The sequence below is a fragment of the Acanthaster planci genome, linkage group LG06, assembly GCF_054643075.1.
Source record: "Acanthaster planci isolate LZ-2023a linkage group LG06, COTS_SCS, whole genome shotgun sequence".
Taxonomy (NCBI): domain Eukaryota; kingdom Metazoa; phylum Echinodermata; class Asteroidea; order Valvatida; family Acanthasteridae; genus Acanthaster; species Acanthaster planci.
The window spans coordinates 20,177,577-20,202,650 of NC_141782.1; the positions used below are offsets into that span (position 1 = coordinate 20,177,577).

The following is a 25,074-nucleotide window of genomic DNA, read 5'->3' on the forward strand; positions in this document are numbered from 1 at the left end:
TATATATATGTTTTGTAATTTAAATTTAAGGTGTTATATTCATCTTTATTTTAAAATGATTTTTTTGCTGTATCTTCATTGCATTATCGCACCTGTTAAAAGTGGAACGTCCTCAAAGCCACAGCTGATTCAACAACTTTGGTGGTCCTTGGAGATAGCGGTGAAGTTTGTTGCCTTTTATTACGTTTGTGACTTTAAAATTAGCTCTTAGAGCATGCCAGATATTAGCTAAGATATCATAGCTTCGATAGGCCAAATATTGACCAGGAATCACCTTCAATTTGTGACGTAATTTGGGTGCAAATGCAGGGGTGGTGAAAGTGTGGGATAAGTTTTGCTGTGCAATCTGCGCGTGTGCGGTGAACCCTAACCGCTAATCGATCCGTAAGCATCACGTAGTATCAACGTGGTTTTTCTGTGAACTGGTCGCGCGTTGACGGGCGCCTGTACTGCATCCCGATAGAATCCGCGCCAACCCAGCACCGCAGTAATGCAGGGCGCCATTCACAATTCGGCCGGCCGGCTGGTTACATCATTGGTTCAACTAGTGAGAGCATCCCGGACTTCCAGATCGAGATCCGCCGGCATCAGGCCGTTTCTCGGCGCAAAGATGATGGCGGGAGACACGCAGGGCGCACAGCCCCGAAGAACCAAAGTGTTAACTATGGACACCATGAATCCCCACATTAAGGTGATGGAGTACGCTGTGAGAGGGCCGATCGTTGCAAGGGCCAACGAGTTGGAGAAGGAACTACAACAGGCATGTGTCTCGGTCTATTGCCTTCCTCCATGATTGGAGTTTGTCACTGTATTGATGGTTGTACTATGGTTCAAGTTACTCAGGTCATTGTCAGACAAGCAGGGCAAGGGTTCATAGCTAGCTCATTTGCAAATCGTAGAACTAGAAGAGCCAGGCCCTATTCCCCAAATGGGAAAAGTTGCTTATAATGACATCACTAATTGTTTTGAAGTGACAACACATTTACAGTCAAATTTCTATGAATTTGGGAGTGAAAATATTGAAGCTTTTACTTACAAAATAGTATTACTAGTAAGTCTTAGTCTTACTCTTAGAATTTTTCAGACCTGTCTCATATAGGATTTGTGCACAGGTAGAGAGGCTGATAAAATTTGTCAACTATTTTTTAATTGTTTTTCAATTTTTTGTCATCTGCATGTATTAAAGAGATTCATATTGGCCCTACAGACACCAGTAATTATTTCCTATACTGACAGTAGCCATCAGAAAGCAAAAACATGTCCAGAAAATTCAATTTAGGACGGAAAATACCAAGTCGTGTACTGAGAAAACACTTAAAGTTTGTCAGACCAATCTCAATGGGTTTATGCATGGGATGTGTCAAGTGGCATCCGCATTTTGAACTCTTTCCACTTTTCTGTGTAAATTGTCATTTGATAGTTAAAGTGGGCCCAACCATGGAGGATGACCTTACATGCCCGGCCCTTGGCCTAGCCATGCTAATATCTGCTCCTGGCCTTCAGAGAAAACGATAAACCTTGTTTGCATCATCCTGGTACGGAGAGCCTACAGAGGATATTATGAAATAGCTAATCCCACTTGGGGGATTTTTGGAAAAATGGCCAGTGTATTCACTGTCAGGAAATATGGAGATTCACGCCCATATGCCTTCCCTCTCTTTCCCAAAAAATAGTCAAAGTAATGTGTGCAGTAAAATTTTTTCCAAAATACTCTTGAATCCATCAGAACTTGCATTATTCAATAGACATAATAGAATAGAATAAAAGATGTCATTGTATGGTGGATTTTATGGTATTGTACTGTGCACTGGATGTGTGTGTTTCCACCTGTCCATCTCTTGATCCTCCTGATGTTACAGTTTGTTGCTTTGAGCTGTAGGATTAGGGTTAAGAAGTGTCAAATAGAGATGTGTTAGATTGTAGAAGATACCCTAAAGACACTGAGAATGAAACGTTTTATGTAAATACAACATCTTTTTTTTACACTGGCGACAGGGTATTGCCAAGCCTTTCAATGACATCGTCAAATGCAACATTGGGGATGCACATGCCATGGGCCAGCAACCTTTGACCTTTCTCCGACAGGTACGTGTCTTCCCCCTCCCACCCCACCCCACCCCCGTCATGGTCTCTGTTGGATCATAGAGCTAGGAACACATTGGACCAGCATTTATCCCATCTTTATTTTGCCCGTGTCCCGTCAAGTGTCATGCGTGATTACTTGTATGTATTTTCCTGAACTCTTTGTCAGTTGAATAGTCGTTTTACTGAATACTTAATTAAGAAAGAAAAGAAAAAGTTTGAAAAATTAAACAATTGCAAGTGATAAATATTCCTGCCTATTCACAGTTTTTTTTAGCCACATTTTGGTTGTTATATACACCAGACAGCCAACTGCTGTTCACAGTCACACGGTGCGAGTGGTAGACCGTAACAGGTATCATCTAGGGCAAAGGCAGTTAGATTAACTGAGACAAGATAAAGTTCTGGGGCTTTGGCAGGTTGGCAACATAATTAACGTTCAGTGTAATTGTAATATATTACCTGTGTGTTATTCAGTAACAGGACCCCCTGTTCAGTACTAAACAATTTGTCTGTAACACACAAACATGTCCAGGCTTCCCAAACTGAGGTTAAAAAAGGCCCTTTCTTAATCAATAGATGATTTCTTTCTGTAATGTAATTGGAAAACGGTTTTAAGGAATAACTGGTATGTAGCAGATGTTAGTTGGAAATGGTTTAACAAATACGTGTTTGTCAAACTTCCTGCTGTGATGAGCCGAGTCACGACAAGCTGCTTGCTGTTTTTAAAATTGGCCATTTTCAGACAGTTTCTATCTAGTGTAGGGCCGTGCCAAATTTCAGATAGATTCAATCAATGTAGCAAATATTTGAATTTTTATTTTTGAAATGGAATGTTCAGAGGTGAAAAACTATGAATAAATGGGGAAAAATCTTCATGAAATGGTCACAAAATGGCATTCCAATTTTAAGCATGTTTCAAGGTGCTACTTTAAGCTTAAAGAAAAAAGAAATTTCTTTCCTTCCAGTTTCTGTTTAAAGACATTTTTTCTGGCCTGTGATTCACAGGGACTAAGGGAATAAATCACTAATTGGGTCTGAACATCAGTTGGACTCGTTGCTTCCTCTGACTAGTGGATGGACCCCTGTCCACAACCTTAGTGAGGTAGACCACAAAAACATGCATGCATTGAACTGCATTTTGTGGGAATTTGGTATTTATAACCAAATCTTTGAATAGAACCCTCTCTTTTTTTTCACCAAAGCCATGTTTTTCCCAAAATCTGGCTGACGAAAATCTAGCGGAAGGTTCAAATTTTCAAATTTACGCAGCTTTATTTAAAGTGTAGCTGCAGTGATTTTTTCGTAAACAATTTTTCTTCAACTTTGTGTTCTTCTTTTTATGAAAACTCTTTTGTTCCCGTTTGGTTAAATGCATGTTTAAACAATAAAAATTGTCCATGCATTCCTGGAAAACTGAGGGCGCTGTTGCCGTGAAGACATCTAGGGAAGACATAGTTCGTTGCATAGGCTGACTGTTCAAATTGTGAGCCCGGCATTTACTTACCGCAAACATTTCGGAGAAAGGGATCGATGCTTGCTTATTTTTATGCACACAAACAATAAAAACCAATGTAGCATTGTAGCTTCTTCCTGAGATGACATCACATACATGTATGCTCATGAATATGGAAATACTCAGCATAAATGTCTCAAAAGGCAGTAAAATGCTGAGACTGAGGCACGAAGGTGCATTTTGGAGGTTTTGTTCATTGCAACTACCTTTGAAGACACGACAGCTTTTGCCCTCTACATATACAAACATTGATTCTTCAAAAGCTGAATGTTCTCAGTGCCCTCTGTTTTCAGTTGAGGCTGAAATCATTTTTTGGAAAAAATCCAGGTCATTGGTGAAAAAACCACATGACAAAATGGTAATCCTGATAAAGACTCTTTAGAAACAGAGAACCAAAGTTTCTGGATGCATTTTGAACTTCTGATGTTACATACTCAAACAGTTTGAGATGAAATTGAAGTACTCTGGAGATTAATGAAAATATCTGTGCAAAAGACTTTGTTGAAATGAGTCCAACATTTTGACATTCCAGTAGGTGCTTTCTGGAAAACTCATCAGTGACACCCTATTCATTACAATGAGACAAAAATCCAAAACACAACAGAGCAAACCGGCGCCACGTATTTGTACATGTACTTTGTACTTTTAGAAGTAAAATTTGGGGCCTCAGTTCCCCCGTAAAGTTGTGGCATTTTGGCCCTGCATTGTAAAACTGAATCTTTCCAAATTGTGCAAAATATGGTGTTGGATTTTGGAGCATGTACACGTAAGTAGTCCGAGTCATGTGGAGTTTCCTCCGTTAGGCCTTCATCTTTGCATCAGACTATCATCTCAAATTGTCACATACAACTTCAATTTCAACACCCACTTCCTTGTGACTTCCCTCAGTGCCCAACTCTAAACTTCAAGGCAGATTCGTGTGAAGGAAAACCCAACTGGCGTGTTTATCAGGGCAGAAAATGCCTTTAACATCAGTTGTCAAGATATGGTTTTAGACAAGTTTTCCCGCATTACCAACCTTGCCCATTGTCCATGGGGGGTGCAGTTATTTAGCAAACAATTTTCTTTCAACCCTAGCCCTCCCTATTTTGTGGGATATCAGAGAATCAAGGATTGCTGAACGGAGCGGTCGTTATTCATGGTGCCTTTCCAAAGTAACCGTTTCTGTCCTTTGGCGGTTTGGAAAGGATTTAAGACTCTTCCTAGGGAAGAACCGGCAAGGGGAATATTTCAGAGAAGATTTTAGACTTCATTACAAAACCCTTCGGCATGTACAGGTGCATCTATGTACATGTATTGGCGGTTGGTAATGTATATGTACGTGTATCACTGGGTATCGAACGTCCTTGCATCTCATGCAAATACCCACTCACAGGACTTGATGACCACCCAATGAATATTTCCTGTCCTGCACTATAGATGTGTAATGTCGCAGTGCGAGATGATCCCATGTGATTCATGAGAATAGATCTGCTGTCTATGGCTTACGTTGTATTTGGCCCACAGCGTGATGAATCTTGAATCAGAAGGCATCCACCTCTGTGTACGTGTCTGTAGCAATGTGTAACTTTCCTTGTACGGTAATTCCTACTCCCCGCGCCTTTTTTCATTCTGCTTCAGTAAAAGTTTTGTACATTTATTCTCTCCTACATTTTTTCTTCTTTGTTTTTCAAACCATCTTCTTTGCTGGTTGAAATGAACTGAATATAGTTTCACAGTTGTGAACATAATTTATGCAAAAAAAAAGCCGCCACATTGAATTTTATCATTTATGCAAAAATATGTGGAGGTGTGCCGACCCAATCAGCTAATCTTCTGTTGGTTATTTCCATTGATAATTCCCACACAGCTGTCTTGTGCCTGGGTACATACAGTGTCGACTATCGCGATATCCCAATGCCTGCATCCGTTAAACTGTTGAAAAAAACAACACAAAAATAAAACACAACTGCTCACGTCACTCAGCTGTGCTTCAGCACCTGTAATGCATGTACATGTACACGTACCTGTTCACTATACATAAAACACATCCGCTGCACATGTACAGGCTGCTGCAGTGTTCATGCAAGATGCAAGGCACATGCACACGTAGTATACCTGTACATATTCTTTATGGGGGTTCATTATGTGCCTTTTTTTTTTTTTTTTGAGACTACAGTTCAGGAAGGGGGTAGCACTCTGCTGTAAGTCATCCGTGGTATATGCCCATTACCTAATCAGTCAAGCGTGACGAGTACTGCTGATGCACTGTCATCAACCAGTCATTTACGTCTTCCGGTTTGTAACGGTTTCCGTTCACCTACCAGCAATATCTTTCTGCCTCTAAACCTGAATAAAGTCATCACCCTTTTAGAAAGTACCAGTTGATACCAAAACCAACTGATAATTGATATTTCAAATCTGCTTTAAATAAGGAAACAGTTTTGGAATGTTTAGTGCCACACACAGCATAGTGTAAAAGAAAAATTTCGTCAAATTCTCCTGCATTTAAAACTTGGCTTTTTGGTCATGGGCATCTCAGCCACTTGCTGGTGCATGCAATAGCGCACTTGTAATGAATACGTTAAAAGTGCACCGTTGATGAAGCTGGCTGACGTGCTTGTCGCCTGGACAAGCCTGTCAGAAGATGATTCACTCGTCTGTTGAGCAGTCATTTCTCTTGAAGTACGTGTACATTTGCAGGTGAAATTTAGCATTTGCTGGCAATGTTGTAGGGCAAATGGCCTCATGAATTCCCTCTTTAGTTACAAATTAGAAGTGGATGGACCCACAGGCATTGTACATTATTTGCAAAATAATGTTGGGTTTCTCTCAGTGTAACCTGCAAGGCTTATCCTATGCTCACAATTTCCAGTTCTGTAAAGGTCTTGCCCTCTTCCGTAAAGGAGGTCGGGGCAAGATGCAGCTTGTAAAATCCATCCATTGATTCACTCTAAAGTCTGTGTTGCCACGGCTCATTTACTTCATTTATTTTTAGTTCTTGACTATTGTTTTGTAAGGGCTCGGAGCCAGTGATGCATTAAATTTGTATGAAGCTGAAAGCAACTCCAATTTTTAATAAAGGTTGAAGCCCACTGGCCAGCCTCCATCGGAGCAATATACATGTACATGTACATGTGTAAGCACTGTATTTTCTCTTTTTTTTTTTTTTCTTTCCTGTGAGTTGGCATTACTAAAGGTACATGTACGGAGATCCAGAATAATTGTAGCATTTTTTTCTTTCAAAAATTGATGCAGCAGTCACCCATTGTACATGTAAGCACCCAAAAAACCACTTTGTAGCGGGCATAGTCGAAGGCATAGTGGTTGGTTCTTCTTGAGTGCTGGAATCCGGTATTCAGTGTGTGCTTTGTAAAGGCATTATGAAAAAGGAGCAGCTTTTGAGAAACTGCCTTTGTTAGATGGAGAAATTGAAATAAAACTCCGGATCTGGCTTCCAGGAATGGCTTCAGCTTCACCGGGCAAGCGAGCAGACCTTTTAGTGCGTGGTCAACCTTGACATTCCTGGGAAACTTGTATTATTTTTTTACTTTGGTCTGTGAAGGCCAAAAGTACATGTATGAATGAGTGGGCAGTAAGCTTGGTGGACAGTGACGCACCACTATATATAGGTAGGTCAAAAAAATGGTCAAGGAAATCTATAGGCACATGTGCTTGTGCACACGTTGGCAGTTATGTATGAATGGCACTAAAATTTGGATTGGGTTTTGTTTATAGTAGGATTTCTGCATGGCACAAATACCCAGCGACAAGCTCAGGTTGTTACTTTTATGTTTCCATATGTAATGGAAAGTAATTCAATGTGTTTGGTTTAATTGTTTAACACCCCTGTTTATTTGAATTTAGGGAAGCTAAAATTACTCAAGTTTTGTCCTGATGTTTAGATTTTGATCAACTTTGTCTCAGGTGGTTGCCCTGTGTACATATCCCAAACTACTCGAAGACCCTAGCTTCCCCGAAGATGCTAAACACCGAGCCAAGAGAATCCTCAACGCATGTAAAGGCGGGAGCATAGGTAGGAGAAGGTTTGACAGGCATTTACTGGCTGGGGGAAAGATACGTGTAGTTCGCCTCAGTGAGAAAACTGAACTTAAACAATACATTGTTGTCTCTACTTTTATGTTCTGTTGTGCTTCATACTAATGTTTGCTGATGTGATGTAATGTCCATGCAATTTCACATTTACAGCTCAGCCTGCAAATTGCAAGATGGGCGCTGTTTGTTTCTGCATACATGTAAAAATCACTCGGAACTTGTAGACCTGCCAACCAGAACGATTTTGTCATATTTCATCCAGGAATTTTTGAAAAATTAGACCAAATCACCCCCCCCCCAAAATGGCTAGTTCAACGGCAGTGAGTGTAGATTGCACTAGATTAAACAACGGCTGCAGGTAAAGACAGAGATGTGACACGAGGTTGGGCGCAACTCCACACTGTGAACTCGTTAGCCAGGGCGTCAGTGACAGGTGCATGGGATGTAAACAAATGCATTGGGGACTGGGCGTATGAACCAAAATCTGAGCATTGTACACAGAGTGCTTGGCATTACGATAGATGAACAGCTGTCCATACCGTGCAGACCATGCATGCTGCTGGAGACGATCATTTCATGATCTACGTGTAGCTAGTGTGAAATAGTACCGTTGAATGCCCAAATGGTTTCGACCTCAAAAAAAAAAGAAAAACAGAAGCAATGAAGGAAATAATTTTCATACAACTATCTCATGATTGGATGTCATCGTCGCCCAGTATGTAATCAGTGGTACGTGTACATTACTAGGTACATGTATCTTTAGTCACCATGGCTTTGGCAGTATTTTTGCACCTGTCTCGGCTGTGAATGAAAGGAAATAAGAAAAGGGATATGTTGGGGTTTTGAATGGGAGGAAACTCCCATATCCACATGTAGATATTCAATTCTACCCAACCCTCCCATCAGATCCAGCAGGTTCTGATCCTGATCCATATGGTGTGCAAGATTGGTCTCATCATTTTTTGCCGTCAGTAAACAGAGATTCATAGTTCCAGCTGTTAGATGCCATTATCACCATATGGTGAATAAAAACTTTGGGCTTATGGGCTATAATCTTGACAGATTGGCGAGAAAACAAATTGTATGTAGAAGTGTGCTACTGGGGTAAAGTGTCCGCAAACTGTGCATCAAAGGAAACACGAAGAAGCCCTGCCTCTGATTCATACATACCTTTCAAAAATTAAGTTGGTCGGTCGGAAATTGGGGGGGGACTTGATTTTTTATGTTGATTTATTGGGATAGTCAATTACGCGTGAATTTCAGCTTGGACTTTTTCCATGTACCCTTCGAAAGCCGTTAGAAAAAAATCCACAAAAATGATACGGCTCGCCTTTATTCATTAACCCTAACCCTCCTCAATCCTTCACCTGTTGGAGGACTGAGGAGTGTTAGAGTTAATGTAAAGATATTTGCATTTGGTAATCCCGTTAAAATAATGGACAGTACACACCAATATGCAAAACGCTAGTCGCAATGGGAAAGGCGAACGATGTTCTTAAATCAAGTGGTAAGTGTGCTGAGGTAGCTGTACGAAGGGTGACGAACATCGTCTTGCTTGAAGTATTTAAACTCAGAAAGTATTTGAACACAAAATATGCATCACGGTACATCAGGGTAAATATACAGTACATCCAGGCAAGAGAGAAAGATCTAGTTCTGTGAATTATCTTGCAGAAATCATCTCTCTCCAATAGTTTTTTTGACCTGCCACTACTGAGCAGCGTGGAGCGTGTGCGGTGTAAATTAATAACCCTACTAATTGGGATGCGGAGACTGGTTGCCGCATTTTGATTGTGTTTTCTTTGGTATTTTCTTGGCGCGGCGGGAACCAGGACATCATTGCTTCATTCTATTGAGCATTATTATGCATGCGTTTTCATTACCCATATCGAAGTGTCTAACTGCAAAGGGAACTTGCAAAGAATGCTAAAAAAAAGCAAATGTAAAAAAGATAATTGACAGAAAGGATAATTGTGTTTTTTCTTATTCTAAAATTTTTTAAATTTACTTATCCTAACATTCCCTAAAAAATCGGGGTTGTGCCGTAAACTAGGGTTGGTTGGGAAACTGGAAGCACGTTTTTTTTTCTGTAGCTACAACTTTGGCTACTGTTTAAACTTTGTGGACTGGAACTCCTGAGATTCCAAAGTGAGATTTTTTTCTCTGATTTGAGTTGACTCATATCTTCAGTTTACACACAAGGCAGTTTGATCTGTGCGTGGTGTTAATGTTACCGGGAGATATGGGTTATAAACCAAAGTTCATACACTGAGACAAGTTATGAGATGTCATAAACCTTATTTTTAAAATGGTATTTCTAAGTTGGCTAGGCATCAGGTGACTTTAACAAGTTAATTCCTGTGCCCGTGACATTTTATCACCTACTTGAAAAGTGTTATCACCCGAACTGGTACAAACATGGCTCGATGTACACTTGTGTTACCGTGGTAGCATAAATCAGTTCATTTCCATCAATATTCTGTCTTGGAGGAGAGGTCCAAAGAACGCAAAGGGTTACATTTATCGCGGGGTTAAATGTCTGCACCTGGGAGTACCTGGGTATTGGAATGTTTGTTTTATCATGAATTGTTGTCATTAGTGCAAATATGATACATGGTTGTACATTGCTCTTGAAGTTTCTGTATAAAAGCTGCCCTTAACATAAAGCACAGAGCAAACTTGACTGTTGAAACGATTGATAGGATAGTGCAGGAGCAGTATTAAATGTAAGACACCAAGGGCCCCTGGTTGCAAATTGTGCCCGTTTTAATCTGGGCCCATTTCCACAAACCTGCTCGTCAGAGACCATTCAGCAGTTTAAGATGCTTTTAACCCAGCCAGTGTTACCTGGGTAATTTTTGTGGGACACTTTCCCTGAATCCCCTCCCAGAATCCCTCTGCTTTGCAGAAAACCAGCCGAGCATTATTTGTACTTTCAACGAGTATCAAGGTCTGCAGATGGTTGGGTTGAATTTCCTTAATCTCACAAATTCCTACCAGACCTCTGGACTCCGGATGGATTTTGAAGGCTGGGGGAGGTTTAGGGACATTCACATGTCCATGTATTAGTCTGCAAAGAAGTACTCAAAATTTTGAAGAGAATTTTAAACCACTTCATATTGCAAAGATTGAGTGGACATACAAATGCATGTACAAATTATGCAGAAATGGCAAACAAATTATATCAAGACGGGAGAAGGGAAATATACCCATACCTCTGACTTTGCTCAGTGAACTAGCAAAAGAACAAGAAAGAAGTGCACGGATCTGAGATTCTTCAATCAAAACCCCAAGCACATAGCTTCCCTGTATTCCAAGCATTTGTTTCCAACCACCTCCCACCAAAAACTGTTTGGCAGCCAACGTGCCGATTGTTACACTCGGCACTCTTGCACATATTTGTTTTTCAATATTAGTTGGCTTGCCTGCTTCTTTGAGGTAGGGTGCTTGCGTGTACATGTAGTCATAGTGTATGTATGATGAAGACTGAGGCTGGTTGGTTCTCATGTCAATTAAAATCCTCCCCCTCGGGCCAACTTATTTTCTTCCGTCACACTCATAAAAAGGTCATGTGGCAGTCCCTGTGCCTCCATCCCCAGGGGATGCGTTGAAACTGTTCATGCTGTGTTGCTCACTTAGGCTCGTACAGCGAAAGCCCCGGTCTGGACGTCATAAGACAAGACGCTGCCGACTACATCCAGAGGCGAGACGGCGGTATCCCCAGCAACCCCAATGACATCATCTTGTCAGCCGGGGCGAGCGAAGGAATCAGGGTGAGATTAGGAGAGCATATGATTATCCAACTTCAACAAGATGTGCTTTGCCTTGAACAAGTTATGATTTCTTGTAGTTTGCCTCCAGGAATATTGTCACCTGTACAAAGGCTTACGGCATAAGGCAAAGACTGATTTTTTCAACCTGACAACGTATCTCGATGAGATCTGATGCAAACTACGGTGTCCGTTTTTATATTTTAATGGTGATATCTGAATATGTCTAAAACCCCTGACCACTTCGCCAGTCCCCAAACATATCTTTTGTTCTTGAGCCTTCATCCATCAAATATCTAACAGCTGGCAAAGTCTGTTGGATTTTGTAGGCAGCAGCGAGAAACCAAAATTGTCTAGTCTCAAGCTGTTCGATTCTGTTGGCAGATTTCATACTCAACTTCTGTCGCACTGTTGGTTTCAACATTGATAGAAACCCAGGGGTGGGAGGGTTGAGGTACACGGAAAATGATAGAAAACCCCCCTGAGGTTCTGCCGGTTGTCTTTGCTACGCAGTGTGTGCTGAAGATGTTAGTGTCCGGCAAGGGAAAGGAGAGGAGCGGAGTGATGATCCCTATACCACAGTATCCCCTCTACTCGGCAACGTTAGCCGAAGTAGATGCTGTACAGGTAAGACAGAAATTGACCCTTGACCTTTGACACGACACTCTTACAGCAGTTCATGGGTTGGTTTGTAAGGTTTAAAGGGGCCGTGGTGTGAGTTTGAATTTTTTTGCTCCTTGCACAATTGTCCCCTCAGTGAAGTCTGCACCGATGCATGACTGCCATTGCTGTGACGTGCTTGACAGCGGTGTGGGTTTGAGTGCCAGTATGTTAAAGATTAGTCGTGCATATTCCCTGCCATGCGTGTCTTGTGTGAATGTGCGTGTTGCGTCAGCCAAGCAGAATGTCATTGTCCTGAAGCAGGTCCAACAGCTTGTGCGTCTCTGAAGCATTCGTATTGACTCGCTGGCCTTCATACCAACAAATGATGGCCTTATCCCTCGAAAGGAATTACTGTCCAGGATGCACAGGAGAGGCCATCGGTGTCGTTCTCGTTCCATGGGTTGGGCAGGATTCCAGGATCAGCAACAGTCAAAACCCAGAAACAGGATGTTAAGAACAAGTGGCTTGAATAGCTCTCCGTTCAGTGGGTACAATACTTGTCAACAAAGTGGCACTTTAAGACCTATGTTTATTTGATTTCTATATTCACGTGAGTCTCTGCCCGTGCACACGAAGACAGAGCTGTCTGATATTTGTTGTGATGCCACTGGGTCAAACTGATCCTGTTATGAATTCTTTTGCACTGTTTATATTGAAAGTTTGTATGTGAGTCAAGTTTCAACATGTCAACAAAGCACGAGGCTGAACTTGATCTGTACCACATCTACCACTGTTATCCATATGGTCAGTTATTCTAGAGTGAAAGGGCGTCCTTTTATACTTATTGGTCAGTCACTTGCCCTCGAATTGTAATATTTTACGGTTTTGCACAAAACTTATTTCACTGTCAATTCCTGTATGCATTGTCATCTAAAAAAATGCACACACCTGTTCAATAAATACCACAAAGTGTGTATTTTCTTAGTTAAAGTTTATTATAAAACAATTCTATGTACCTCTAGAGCATTGCGTGCCACACTCATGCATATGAGAAGACTTAAAACACATGTCCAGTGTCCATAAAAAGGAAACATTTTTTGATGGGGAAAGTAATCAGTGCTCTATGATGACGTTCCTTACACCAGATAAACTATTACTTGGACGAGGCTAAGGGCTGGGGGCTGGACATAAATGAACTACAGAGGGCGATAGACGAGTCTCGGACACACTGTTCTCCACGCTGCATTGTCGTCATAAACCCCGGCAATCCAACAGGTAGGGCACAGTTTCTGTACCAAACATCAGTAAATTTGAAAACTGCTCTTTTTCTGTCGCAAGGTTGTTGCAGAAATGTCAGTTTCATGAAGGCAATGTTATCATTTGCAGGCCAAGTTCTCAGCAGAAGCAACATTGAAGATGTCATCAAGTTTGCCCACAGAGAGGGACTGCTCATTGTAGCTGATGAAGTACGTGTCAAACTTTGAGATCTTTGAAGTATTTTTTTAAAAAGTTAAACAGTCGATCAGTACTCTATCTGTTATGGTTGCACTAACTGGTTGCACGAACTAAAGTGATGTCGCAGTGGGCCAATTTATCAAGGTTGGACTGTAACTAACATCGGCGATATCGATATCAAACCCATATCGTATATATCGACGGTGCTTAATGAAACTTCTCTTTCAATTCAGTATGGCCGACTTGCACCAGGCCAAAGGAGTCTGTGTGGATGCACTCTGATGTGTTATCTCCCTGTGTTAAATTATGTCATTGGCATTCATTACAAGCAGCAGCCATTTGCCTAAGTGCTACAAGACATGGTTGGGTAATTTTTCAATTAACGTTAATGTGCGTATGACTCAATGAATAGTGCTGTTGGTCGAGACCTTTTCAAAGGCCAGGCAAAAACAAGAAATCGTTTGTGCTGTTTGAAAAGGTTGATCTCCGTCAGAACTCTTGAATATGCATTTTGTATGCAGTTTGAAAATGCAAATTTTCTGGGCAAAAACAAAGGACCGAAAAAAACCTGACTTTCAGCATACACAGACCTAGCACAAGACACACATAGAGTAAAGGGCAGCACAAAGGGGCATTTCAGAAAAGGCAGGATTTTAGATGTGTAATTAAGCAACTTATTATGAGTTTTAAATTTTAACCATAGCTTTGTCCCTCCCACGCACCCTCATGCAGGTATATCAAGACAATGTGTACGCTAAGGGAAGTCACTTCCATTCCTTCAAGAAGGTCCTAACAGAGCTAGGAGATAAGTACTCTAACCAAGAGCTGGCGTCGTTCCACTCCACGTCCAAGGGTTACATGGGGGAGTAAGTAACCTTGGCTGACCAGCAAGATTGGCTGGTGCCAGGTTTTTATGCTATTTTACATCCCAATTCCAACAAAATCCAACACAAGGTGTCATAGGATCTGTGATGGCATTACTGGGTTTCGGTTTAAACTGCCCAAGCTTTAAGCAGTCATGGTGGAATATCCAATTCCAACAAAATCCAACACAAGGTGTCATAGGATCTGTGATGGCATTACTGGGTTTCGGTTTAAACTGCCCAAGCTTCAAGCAGTCATGGTAGAATATCCAATTCCAACAAAATCCACCAACACATGGTGTCATAGGATACTGTAAATTACGAAGCAAATGCCTGGAGTGTGTTACTACGATTCAGTTTAAAATTCATCACTTTAGGCAAGCAACTGCAGTTAAATTCCTCAGTTATTTCTTGAATCTCGTAATTTCTTCCAATATAGTCCTCCAAAGGAGGACGGTTTTTAATTTCAAATGTTGTATCTATCTGATGCAAAACTCAGAACATCATTAGGGCTGCATCCAAGAGTTGAAGCTGTGACTAGGGATAACAAGTGCACCCATGGAGCCCTTTGGGTATCAGCTGCAGCCACGTCCTATTAACATGTGTTACACCTAGCCATAGCCACTTGATTTGGACATGACCTAACTCTCCTTAAATCCTCAAAAGTCCAGCACTGTGGAATTACCCGGAGCATTAGAATTTTACTTTAGATTTCATCTGATCTGATCCATTTCTGCACCCCTTTCGCCTCATATTTGACACTAGCTTTTCCTGTCAATTTGTCCCACAGGTGCGGTCTGAGAGGCGGTTACTGTGAGCTGCTGAATCTGGATCCAGAAGTCAAGACACAATTGTTCAAACTCATCTCGGCCAAACTTTGTCCCACCGTCTCTGGACAGGTAACCAGTCTGCTCATTACCATCAGCCCACTTCCCAGAAGCACCCAAGTCATGCTTTATAAATTTAAATTTTGTTTGCATGTATAGCATTCAAACCTGATCGGACCAGACTGAGATCACGTCCAAATACGCGACTATGGTCGGTCACAGCCTGTGAACCTGTGGATATCACTGCAGCCTTTTCCCTCATATCTTGCTGGCCAGTTGTTTTGTTCCACAGGGTATGTACAAAAGAAATTTGCCTGTGAAAAAAAAACTGCCCTGCAAGATGGCTGCCATGCAAAGCCTCTATAATACTGTCAGCCAAAACCAAGTAAGACGGACATTTGTGCATATGATGAATAGTACCACGGAGTGATTGATAGAGGTGTCCCCCATTCTGTCCTCACTCGAAAACCTTTTTAGTTTTTGTAATCTTTGCTTCACATCTCCAAGAATAACTGTTCAACTTAGACTGTACACTACATCACAGAAGAGACAGCATTGTGACGGTTCCTGCAATATGAAGGGCGGTTTATACGAAGGGAATTCATGAATGTGACATTGCAACATTAGATTTGGAGCTTCGATTTTGCAAAATTTAAATAAATTTCAACCTGAGCAATCTTTGCTGTGAATGTATTGTGACAGTATTGCTTTCGAACTCCCCTGAGGTGTGAACAGCACTCTCCTGTTAACTAGCCACAGGTACTTCCCACTGAGGACAGTAGACTGTCTACTGAGGACAGGGCAGCATCCTTTCTTTCCTTTGTGTTGTGTCCTCTGTAGTCAACGTAAAACATGGCGAAGCTAGTCCACCCTGCATTTACACCCTGCATTTGCCTGCATGGGATAGCCATACTGGATTTATCTAAGCGTGAAGAAAATGTCAGAGATCAGGTGTATGACCGACCCCATGGTACAATGTGTTTCAGAGATGAGAGGACCTTTGTCTGTTTGGAGAATGTTGAATGATTCTTTCTCTCTGTTTGTCTCTGTAGGCTGTAATGGATGTTGTCGTGAACCCACCAAAGGAGGGTGAGCCGTCGTATGCAACATTCTCCAAGGTGAGTAGAGTCCTGCTTGGCAACATTGACGGGATTACTGTCTAGTGACCACAAGAGTTTTGAGGTTCACTGTGCACGGCTTCTAATTCAGATGATTCACAGTACTGGTACATTGCACTGGCCAAAGGTTGCACTGGCCAAAGGTTGCACTGGCAAAAGGTTGCACTGGCAAAAGGTTGCACTGGCAAAAGGTTGCCACAGAGAGACCATCTTTTTCAACAAACAAGGCTGACTTGCCATGATTGATCAAATGTCAGTGGACGACTGCAGGTAACATTTGATAGATTGGGGCATTCCATGCTTCACACAAAAATCACACCACCACCATCTTGCTTTATTCACACTGAAACACAGAAAAACATGACACTACCAGGTCTACCCAGAAAAACACCGGGAACAGTTCAAGTTTTCCGCGCTCAGTGTAGCCGGCAAATAGAATTAGTTGACCGTTGCCCACAATGCTCTGTGAAATATGGCCTTTCTAGGGCATGAATGGCCTGTGGTTTTTCTCATTCAGTTTTTGCAAAGTGAAAGTTTCTCTCAGTAAAGCAGAATAGTTTACTTGGCACTCAATGTTCCAGCAGGTAAAATTAAATAATAACCAAAGGTAAAGATGAATTCTCATTTTTTTGTCGTCAGATACTTTATGATGCAGTTCTGACGCTTTTGTATTTTTTTGGCCTGTTGCTCAGAATTATAATCACATTTGTGAAATATCCAACATCTGGGATTAATTGTGACTGACTGCTGGAACAGTGGCACTGCCGATTGTGGGCAAGGGTAGTAAATTGCTGTAATCTTTACTGGAATTCTTGCTATGTTTAATAAACGGGGAGTTGTTTGTTTCGCTGTAAAATTTTAGGAGATTTGTTTGACTTAGCGACCTACCAGTTCTGTATGTGGTTTGCAGGAGAAGGCCCAAGTGCTGTCGGCATTAGCAGAGAAAGCCAGGATTGTAGCTGAGGCGTTCAACTCAGTCGAGGGGGTCACCTGTAACCCAGTCATGGGAGCCATGTATTCTTTCCCCAGGATAGACATGCCTCAGAATGCCATCAATAAGGCCAAGGTCAGTATCTGTCAGGGCTGATGTAATCTGCCTTGAGCAAAAGCACCCGCCCTTTAACGGTTGAAAAGAGCCATGTCGGTTGGGAGTGTCCGCTTTATTGGCGGCGATGTAGCCGCGTCTCGTGCATTTGTTAGTCTGGTTTGAACCACCAAAGTGCAGTTGTCACCAATAGAGCCTCCGTTGCTAGAGACACTGTTACCCTCTTCGTCCCACTCTGTGTGGATTGCTTGCTTACCTCAGATTGTGCCTTCTGACTTGCTGCTTGCGGAAGTTACAGGCCAATTTCAAGTTGAACTAACTGTACTTAATAGCAAAAGATCGTAATTCCAAGCATCATTTCGTAGCATTGATGTTCTGGTGTTTGCATGTGCCAGGTACTTGCTGTTCTTGCATCTCTTGTTAAAGCAACATTTCCTCTGGGTTGAAGCTTGCTTTTGCTGTACTGAATGGTTTCTGTGAAGGAGGCAGAGGGTCTGTTAGCATACAAATTCAGCTGTCAAGTAACTCTATGAAAATTGGATCGGGTTTTCTTGATGCAGCCAGTACGTGTCTTCAGCAACCCCCGGTGCTTGGCCCGTGTGCAGCACAAGTTGTCTTCCCAAGTAAATTCTTTTCTGTTTGTCAATCCTCTCAAAGTGTGAAGACAACTTTTATAACAGTGGGTTGTCTTTTTCCCTGCCATGTTTCCCCTCTAGGAGGCTGGCAAGGTACCTGATGCCTTCTATGCCGAACACCTACTAGAGGAGGCTGGTATATGCGTTGTTCCAGGATCCGGCTTCGGACAAAGGCCTGGCACCTATCATTTCAGGTAGGTTACGACTTTTCCAGGCAAAACCTGCCAAGAATATTCGTGCTGTACAGCTGAGTGCTGCTATAATGAACACGACGGGGTCCGTGTTAAATGTTCGATACAGTGGTCGTTTGGTAAAGCGAAATTAACTGCCGAATGTTTCGTTGCCATGTTGAACAGCGCCCTCTCTTGTCTAACTGAAGTGCACCCTCTTGTGATACTATGATTCAGTGTTTTCGTGATGTTTTGCCGCTGCATTCACCTTTGAGGTTTCTAGAAATGTATCTGTTAACTATTTTTGTTTTTTATGAAATCTTGAGTTACAAATTGATATTTAGTTTATCCTAAAAGTCGTGTAGCTACCACTCAGGATAGATCTCTGATGCATGCCGTGGCGAATCTCGGTTGATTTTGTGCACGAAGTATTGGGAGCCAAGGACGATGTTCAGTACAGCCGAAAGTTCGGTATGGCGGTGTTCGGTATAGCGACATTCCACAGTACCAGGTCCAGCATGTCTAGCAAACTGAGTTTGCATAAAATAGCCACCTGCCTCTGATGCAAACAGACATTTTTTGTTGCAGTAATTGTTACTTCTAGGGTTGTGAGAATGCAGCGTTTTAGCTAATTTTTTTTAAAATATATTTTGGCCCTGAATTTCAGCGTTTTTGTACTCCTGGTCTGTAGAAAAGTATGGGAACTTTTTACATTTCAGCTTTTTGCTGGCTGTTTTCAGCTTTGATTTTATGTGGCCACTCACACCCCTATAGTTCTTAGTAAGGGCTTACTGGACTCTTCTAGATCTTTCAAAATCCACCAGGTTTTAGTAGAATTTGCGGGATTCAGGAACATAGAGCCTGGATAGTCATGCACTACATGGGACGTGGCACCGGTTCAAAGTTTGAAGAATGCGCCTTTGGTTTCTTGCATAGTTGAGGATTTTTTGACTGAAAATTCAGGAAGGTCCCTTGTGAAAATGCTGGTGTTAAAAGAGGCCCCAGTCTTGTTTTGTTTTCCAGAACTGGGTGTAGAGGTTATACGCTGCTGGTTTCTCCCTGATGTTTCCGCAGCTGGTTTTGTGTTTTTCAATTAATTACAACAAATGACCAAAAGGTTTATTTGAGCCCCTCCCATTGGGACCAAAGCTCTTGCCCTCTGAGGACGCGTTAACACGTAACCTCTATTCCTGAATTGTGCGTTTTCCAGGATGACCATCTTGCCGTCGGTGGAGAAGTTCAAGGACGTGATGGAAAGATTCAAGAAGTTCCATTCCAGTTTCATGGCTCGCTACAAAGACGAAGATTGATGCCGGCTTTGCTTGCCTCTTCACCGCCACCAAGTTGGTATTGCAATATTTATTGGCCAGTGCTGCTTGTAATCATCATTGAGCAAGTCGTACATGCCTTGTGTGTTACCGACTACCCCTTTGTCCACTAGGATTGACCCCTGTAATCTGTTTCTGTAAATTTTCCAGCCATTTTGTTCATATTTACATCAAACTCCCTTTAGATGAAGGGGTACCTTGTGAAAACGCACGTCATCCTAGTCATCAAAGAAGCAATGTTCATCATAGCTACCTATTGTCACATGACCTAGTTTTGTGTGGATTCATTAAAAAAATGGATCAGCAAGTGTGGGGAGGGGGAGGTCATTCAATGCCCCTCCCCTTTCTCCCCACCCCGTAAAGAAATGGTGGTTTTGACCCCTCCTACATATGGATTCCCCACCATGGAGACATGTAATCTGCTTGTTAACTTGTTCATGAGCCTGGGAAAAGTCCTGTGCACTGCCAAACCAATACACGAAGTACCGCATTTCTTGTGCCTTTTTATTTTTCTGAAAGTTCTGAAATTGAATCGCCGTCATAAGTGGAATGCAGTTTTAAACTATTTTGAAACTTTAACACCATTTTTTTCGCTTTTTGCCTCTATCTTATTTTCATGCAGAGAATTTTGGGGGAAAAAAGTGGACAGTGACATCTTGAAAGAAAGTTGAGAACTGTTGTATATTTCCGTCACTGTTTTCTGTTTATAACATAACATGTCCTGCTGTCAGATTTGATCTTAAAAAGAGTTTTATGTGAGCGTCTTGATGTGGGTTTTAATTTGAAAAGAGCTGTTTTTACTTTTAAATGTTATTTTAGCCCCATGGATTTTACTCTTTTCTTAGAGAAATATTTGATCGTGCTGTAAGTATTTTAGAAAGTATAAGATGATGGAAGAAAACTGATACATTATTTTTGGGTTTGGACAAAAATTCAAAGTTCACTCATCAGTTGCTGTGCATCCACATCCAAAAAGACTTGTATCAACGGGGACGCCCTTCGGGTCGGCTCTACTCTTTGCAGCTGCCGAGGCGACTGATCTCTATTTTGAAATATTGTGAGGGAAAAGCAGTGCATTGTGGGTAACAAATACCGCCACAGTCATTGTATTCAGTGTGGGGTCAAACCTGACAAGCATTCAAAGTGGAGACTGTATTCGATCCCTCTTGACGTTGGATAGCCCCCGTGTACTGATGACGTATCTGAGACTCGGTGTTTACCCCCCCCGTGCATTGGTTGGATTGAATGGGAGTCGTCTGTGTATACACTGCTCTCTGCCTCGAGCAGAAGCACTCCCTCATCATTTGAAGAGAGCTGCATTGGTCAGGAGTATTCATATAGTTGGTAGTGATGCGACTGCAACACTTGCGTTTCCGAGTTGTTTGTGAACGTGGGATGCACTGGCCGTTTTCCAATACCCAACTTCAGCTCCGTCTCAGGCTTCAACTGTTTTTTACTACCTGACTTTGAAGCTGTAATAGTGCCACAGAACATCAAATAAGATGTAAGAGAGCCGAAAATTAGAGTAATCCAATGTAATTTAAACGCTTCAGGCCCACAATCGGGGATTGGTTTTGGGAATGAAGCCTGAGACGGAGACTAAGTTGAGTATTGGGAAAACGGCCACAGTTAGTACCAAAGGAGCCTCCGTTGCTAAGGAAATAGCGCCCTCTCTTGGTCCAGCGTGAGGTCCACAATAAGAATGAGTACAGTTATCTCCGTTTCAAGAAGGCAGTTTCATGTAACTTTCGTTTTGAATCTTCCAGAGAAATTATCATCCACAACTGGAAGATTTTGCCTGTCACTTTATACCTGTGATCAAATATAACATGCATATGCAGCTTTTCCTCCACTTACGGCATACGACAATCTCTGTTTTATGTCAACGTGCACTACAGTGAACACAGTGGTATGTAGGACTACTGGGCACATCAAGTAGCCTTTTTTTGGGGGGCACTTGTATTTTCCATTGTTCATGGAGTCCAGTGTGCGTGTCGCAGTAACAGTGGTTGGCCTCTTAGGTTTCAAGCCACTCTACGAGTACATGTAAGTAAGCCAGCTTAACCCTAACCTTCCCTAACCACACAGAATTCAACGCCAGTAAAGTGTGTGAGTTTGTGGCATTGGGCACTGGTAGCTTTGTATCTGGTGTTTCATTTGGTGTGAATGGGTTCTGTGGGCCTGCACATACCCTGTTGAATTTTGACTGAATGGGTACTGTGGCCCTCTCACTTTATCCCAGCAGTTGGGGATGGATATGCAGCATGATGGTGTGTGAGTTTGTTTGAATAGGTACTGCCTGTCCATACTCTTTGTACTGTGCAGTGGGCCTGCTGTACCCAATCAAACAAAATCACACAGGTAAAGACCTGTTGGAATTTGTGGGATTAGGTACTCTTGCAACAGAAGTACTGTTGAAGTCTGTGGGATTGGGAACTTTGAGGTAAGAGTGTTTTTCCAAGGTGTTGAAGTTAGAGTGATTGGGGAAGGTTAGGTCCAGCAACCCTTGGGCGGTTAGGGTTAAGGATCCATGAAATAAATTTTTCTTAGAATCACTTTTTGTATATCTCTGTACTTTTCTTAAATGTATGAAGATTGTTTGACTTTTTTTGGAGTTATATGAACTGAAAAGTGCACTGTTTAAACATTCGAAATTGACCAAGCATTTCTGGATAAGTGAGGGCACTTTTCTTTTGACGTAAATCAAGGAAGACATCGTTCAGGTTGCATGTTTTCGTGTTCAAATTGTGAACTCCAAATTTGCTATCTGAAAACATTTCTGTGAAAAGGTTGCTTGCTTGCCACACACTTGTACAACAGTAAATTGCCAAAGGAAATGAAATCTACGATAACAGTGTTTAAAAGAATCTAGAAATTTTCTCTGCACAAATCAGTGCAACATTGAGGCTCGGTTTATTGGATGACATCATAGTTTGCTCATGAATATGCAAATTTGCATTAGCTTAAAACCAAAAAAGCTCCAAAATTGAAAAACAAGAATTTTTTTAATCAGGTTAATTGAAACTCGGAGATTCAATTTCAAGGGTTTTAGTACAATTTAGTAAAATATTTCCATTTCATGGTCACTTCGAGTGTGTTCTTTTCATGACAACATCACTCTGAATGATTGTCACGAGGTAAACATTTTTCCATTATTGTGAACTTTCTGAAATGGCCTCTCGCTTCCTAAACGACATTCAATGCAATTAGTGTAACTATGTTGAAACGGTGCTCAACTGCAGACTCATGAATCCAATACCATGAGAATTCATTGAACCATTGATATTCCGCTTTGATTTGATTAAGCAATCCTTTGATATGTGTATTGTACCCGTCCTGGAAATCTACGGGTCAATCCTGGCTAAGGTGGCAAACGTTTAATATCTCCCCACTAATGAGTTTTTCAAAGTACCTGGTGAAAACCTGGAGAACTGATCCACTCAACACTACACCTGTTGTTTGAACTGGAGGGTAATGACATTTTGAGGATTAAATATAATTAAATCAACATTGTAATTACAGCGCAAAATGAACTGAATTTTGTCTTCCGCTGTGGAAACCAGAAATACATCATCAACGGGTATTAAAATCAAATTTGTGTCCACAAAATTCAATCAGTAATCGTGCAGGATTATTGTTCTTGACGGAAACCACGGAAACTGTTTCATTTAGCCTACTTTCAGTCTAACAGACATTCTCTTTGCTCCCGAGTGTATTTTTGAATGAATCGTCGATCGATGCCAGTATTTATTGATAAACGAATGGACTGGGGCATAAATGACATTGTTAATGTTATTTAATTCACATTTCCTCTGGCTTGCTTGTACTATTGATGTAATATATACACACGTACAACACATATACATGCGTGTACTTTACCAGTGTTTAAATGAGATACTAATAAATTCCTTTGAGTCTAGAAATGACATGGTATGTTGCCTCAAATTTTCGTTGCAAGATTCTTTTGTCTCTAGGGGAGCAAGGGTGCGTTCGTGCGGTTACTCCCGTCAACCGAGTAGGATGCGTGCGCATTATGGTGCAGGAGTATACAACATACTCCCCCGGCCCCGTCAGCTTACCCGCGAGCTCTATTCCAGCCCGTTCAAGCGCTCAGGAGTATTGCTCGAACGCACCCAGTCTGTTCTAAACGGGTCTGCTCTTTTGACGTCACACTTCGTGTTTTCCCTACAGGTGACTGCTAAAACTATAGTTAGCCGTCGGTACAAAAGGTAACGAATAATTCAACAAAAGTGTTAAAATCCCACGTGGCTATCACATCAGAACACCAGGTAATAATACACGTTCTACTTTACAACCCTATTTGAAATGAATGGGGCAAACGTCCATTTTGAACGAATTTGAGATAAACCGAAACCAACCAACAGGTGATATTTCTGTAAGCTTTGGCCGCCCATACATGTAGCAAAATGAGAGTGGTCTATGAGCCCTGAGCTGGACCGAGAGAGGGCGCACTGAGAGTGGTCTATTGCAATTCAGTCATAATATCAGGCCGAATTCAAGCATTGAATATACAATAAAAATGTTAATTTAGCAAATAATACAAGACGATTTTTTGCTTTCACAAATTCCTTCACAAATCCCGTAAACTATTTCAAAGAAATAGTTTGCTTCTCTAGTGTTTTTCATATTATTAATTAGTATCCAAAAAATGTCAACTAAAACTTCTACCGTTTCCCTTTTGCAGAGAATAATTATGCCCCATTGTTATTAATGGGACAAGCTCGGCGTCTTGAGACAAAGTTTTATTCAAACCTCTGAAATTATGCACGTTTTCTGAAATTCACACACTGTTTCACTGTCATGTTTTATTACCAACATAATACGAAACCTGCTGTGCATTATTGGTCCAACCATTCAGTCATTCACTGAAAGAACAATGTATAGTCAACACGCAACAGTACCGTAATGTTTAATTAAACCTTAAAATTTGGTTACTTTCTTACTGGTTTTTGAATACTGACTGACCACTTCACACAAGAGCCAAAAAGAAATGACTGCCCTGATACCACACCTAAAATGACCAGAGACAACGTCGGACAAACAAACTGTAATTAAGAAAAGTTCTTATGTACCAAGGTACACTAAATGAAAAAAAAATGTATCTTCAAGGAAGTCCCAGTTTAGTCGTTTCAGCAAGGGCAAGGGCCAACCAGGGGCCCCAGGGACGTGTTTTTTAAGCGCCAGTGCCTTCGAAATTGTACTAGCGCGTCCCTTTGAATGATTCAATTTGTGAATGAAAAAGGGAACAATCGTTTAAAAACCTCTAATGCCCCCCCCGACTCGAAACTTAGATATTCTGCTGCAGTTTAGCACATGGTGCTGGAAAAACATACAATTAAGAAAACTTAAAGTTTCAGAAAAGAGTATTTAAACGATGCCTGCTTCACGCCACAGAAAAACTGAACTCAACTGTATCCCCAAAACTTTGGTTTAAATGCAAACCTGGATATAGCTTCCTGCTCATCACTACTTCACGTTTTATGAAAACAAATGTTTCATCTATAACTATGTAATTGACGAGGAATCGCATATTTTTTTGATACCTGGTGAACTTCATCTTTCGCGACATTAGTGACAGTCACGCAAAGCTGCGGACACCTCGACTT

At 41.5% G+C, this 25,074-nt stretch overlaps 1 protein-coding gene across 1 annotated transcript; it reads left to right on the plus strand.

Annotated features, from left to right (window-relative positions):
• The first annotated feature begins 107 nt into the window (after positions 1–107).
• On the plus strand, positions 108–23,373 carry LOC110981347 (alanine aminotransferase 1-like). Its single transcript, XM_022238859.2, has 13 exons — positions 108–760; positions 1,996–2,085; positions 7,505–7,613; positions 11,273–11,406; positions 11,917–12,030; positions 13,152–13,281; positions 13,393–13,472; positions 14,194–14,327; positions 15,115–15,223; positions 16,204–16,269; positions 17,180–17,335; positions 18,031–18,143; positions 19,330–23,373. The coding sequence occupies exons 1-13, from the start codon at positions 491–493 to the stop codon at positions 19,427–19,429; spliced, it is 1,605 nt and encodes a 534-aa protein (XP_022094551.1). The 5' UTR covers positions 108–490; the 3' UTR covers positions 19,430–23,373.
• The last annotated feature ends 1,701 nt before the right edge of the window (positions 23,374–25,074 follow it).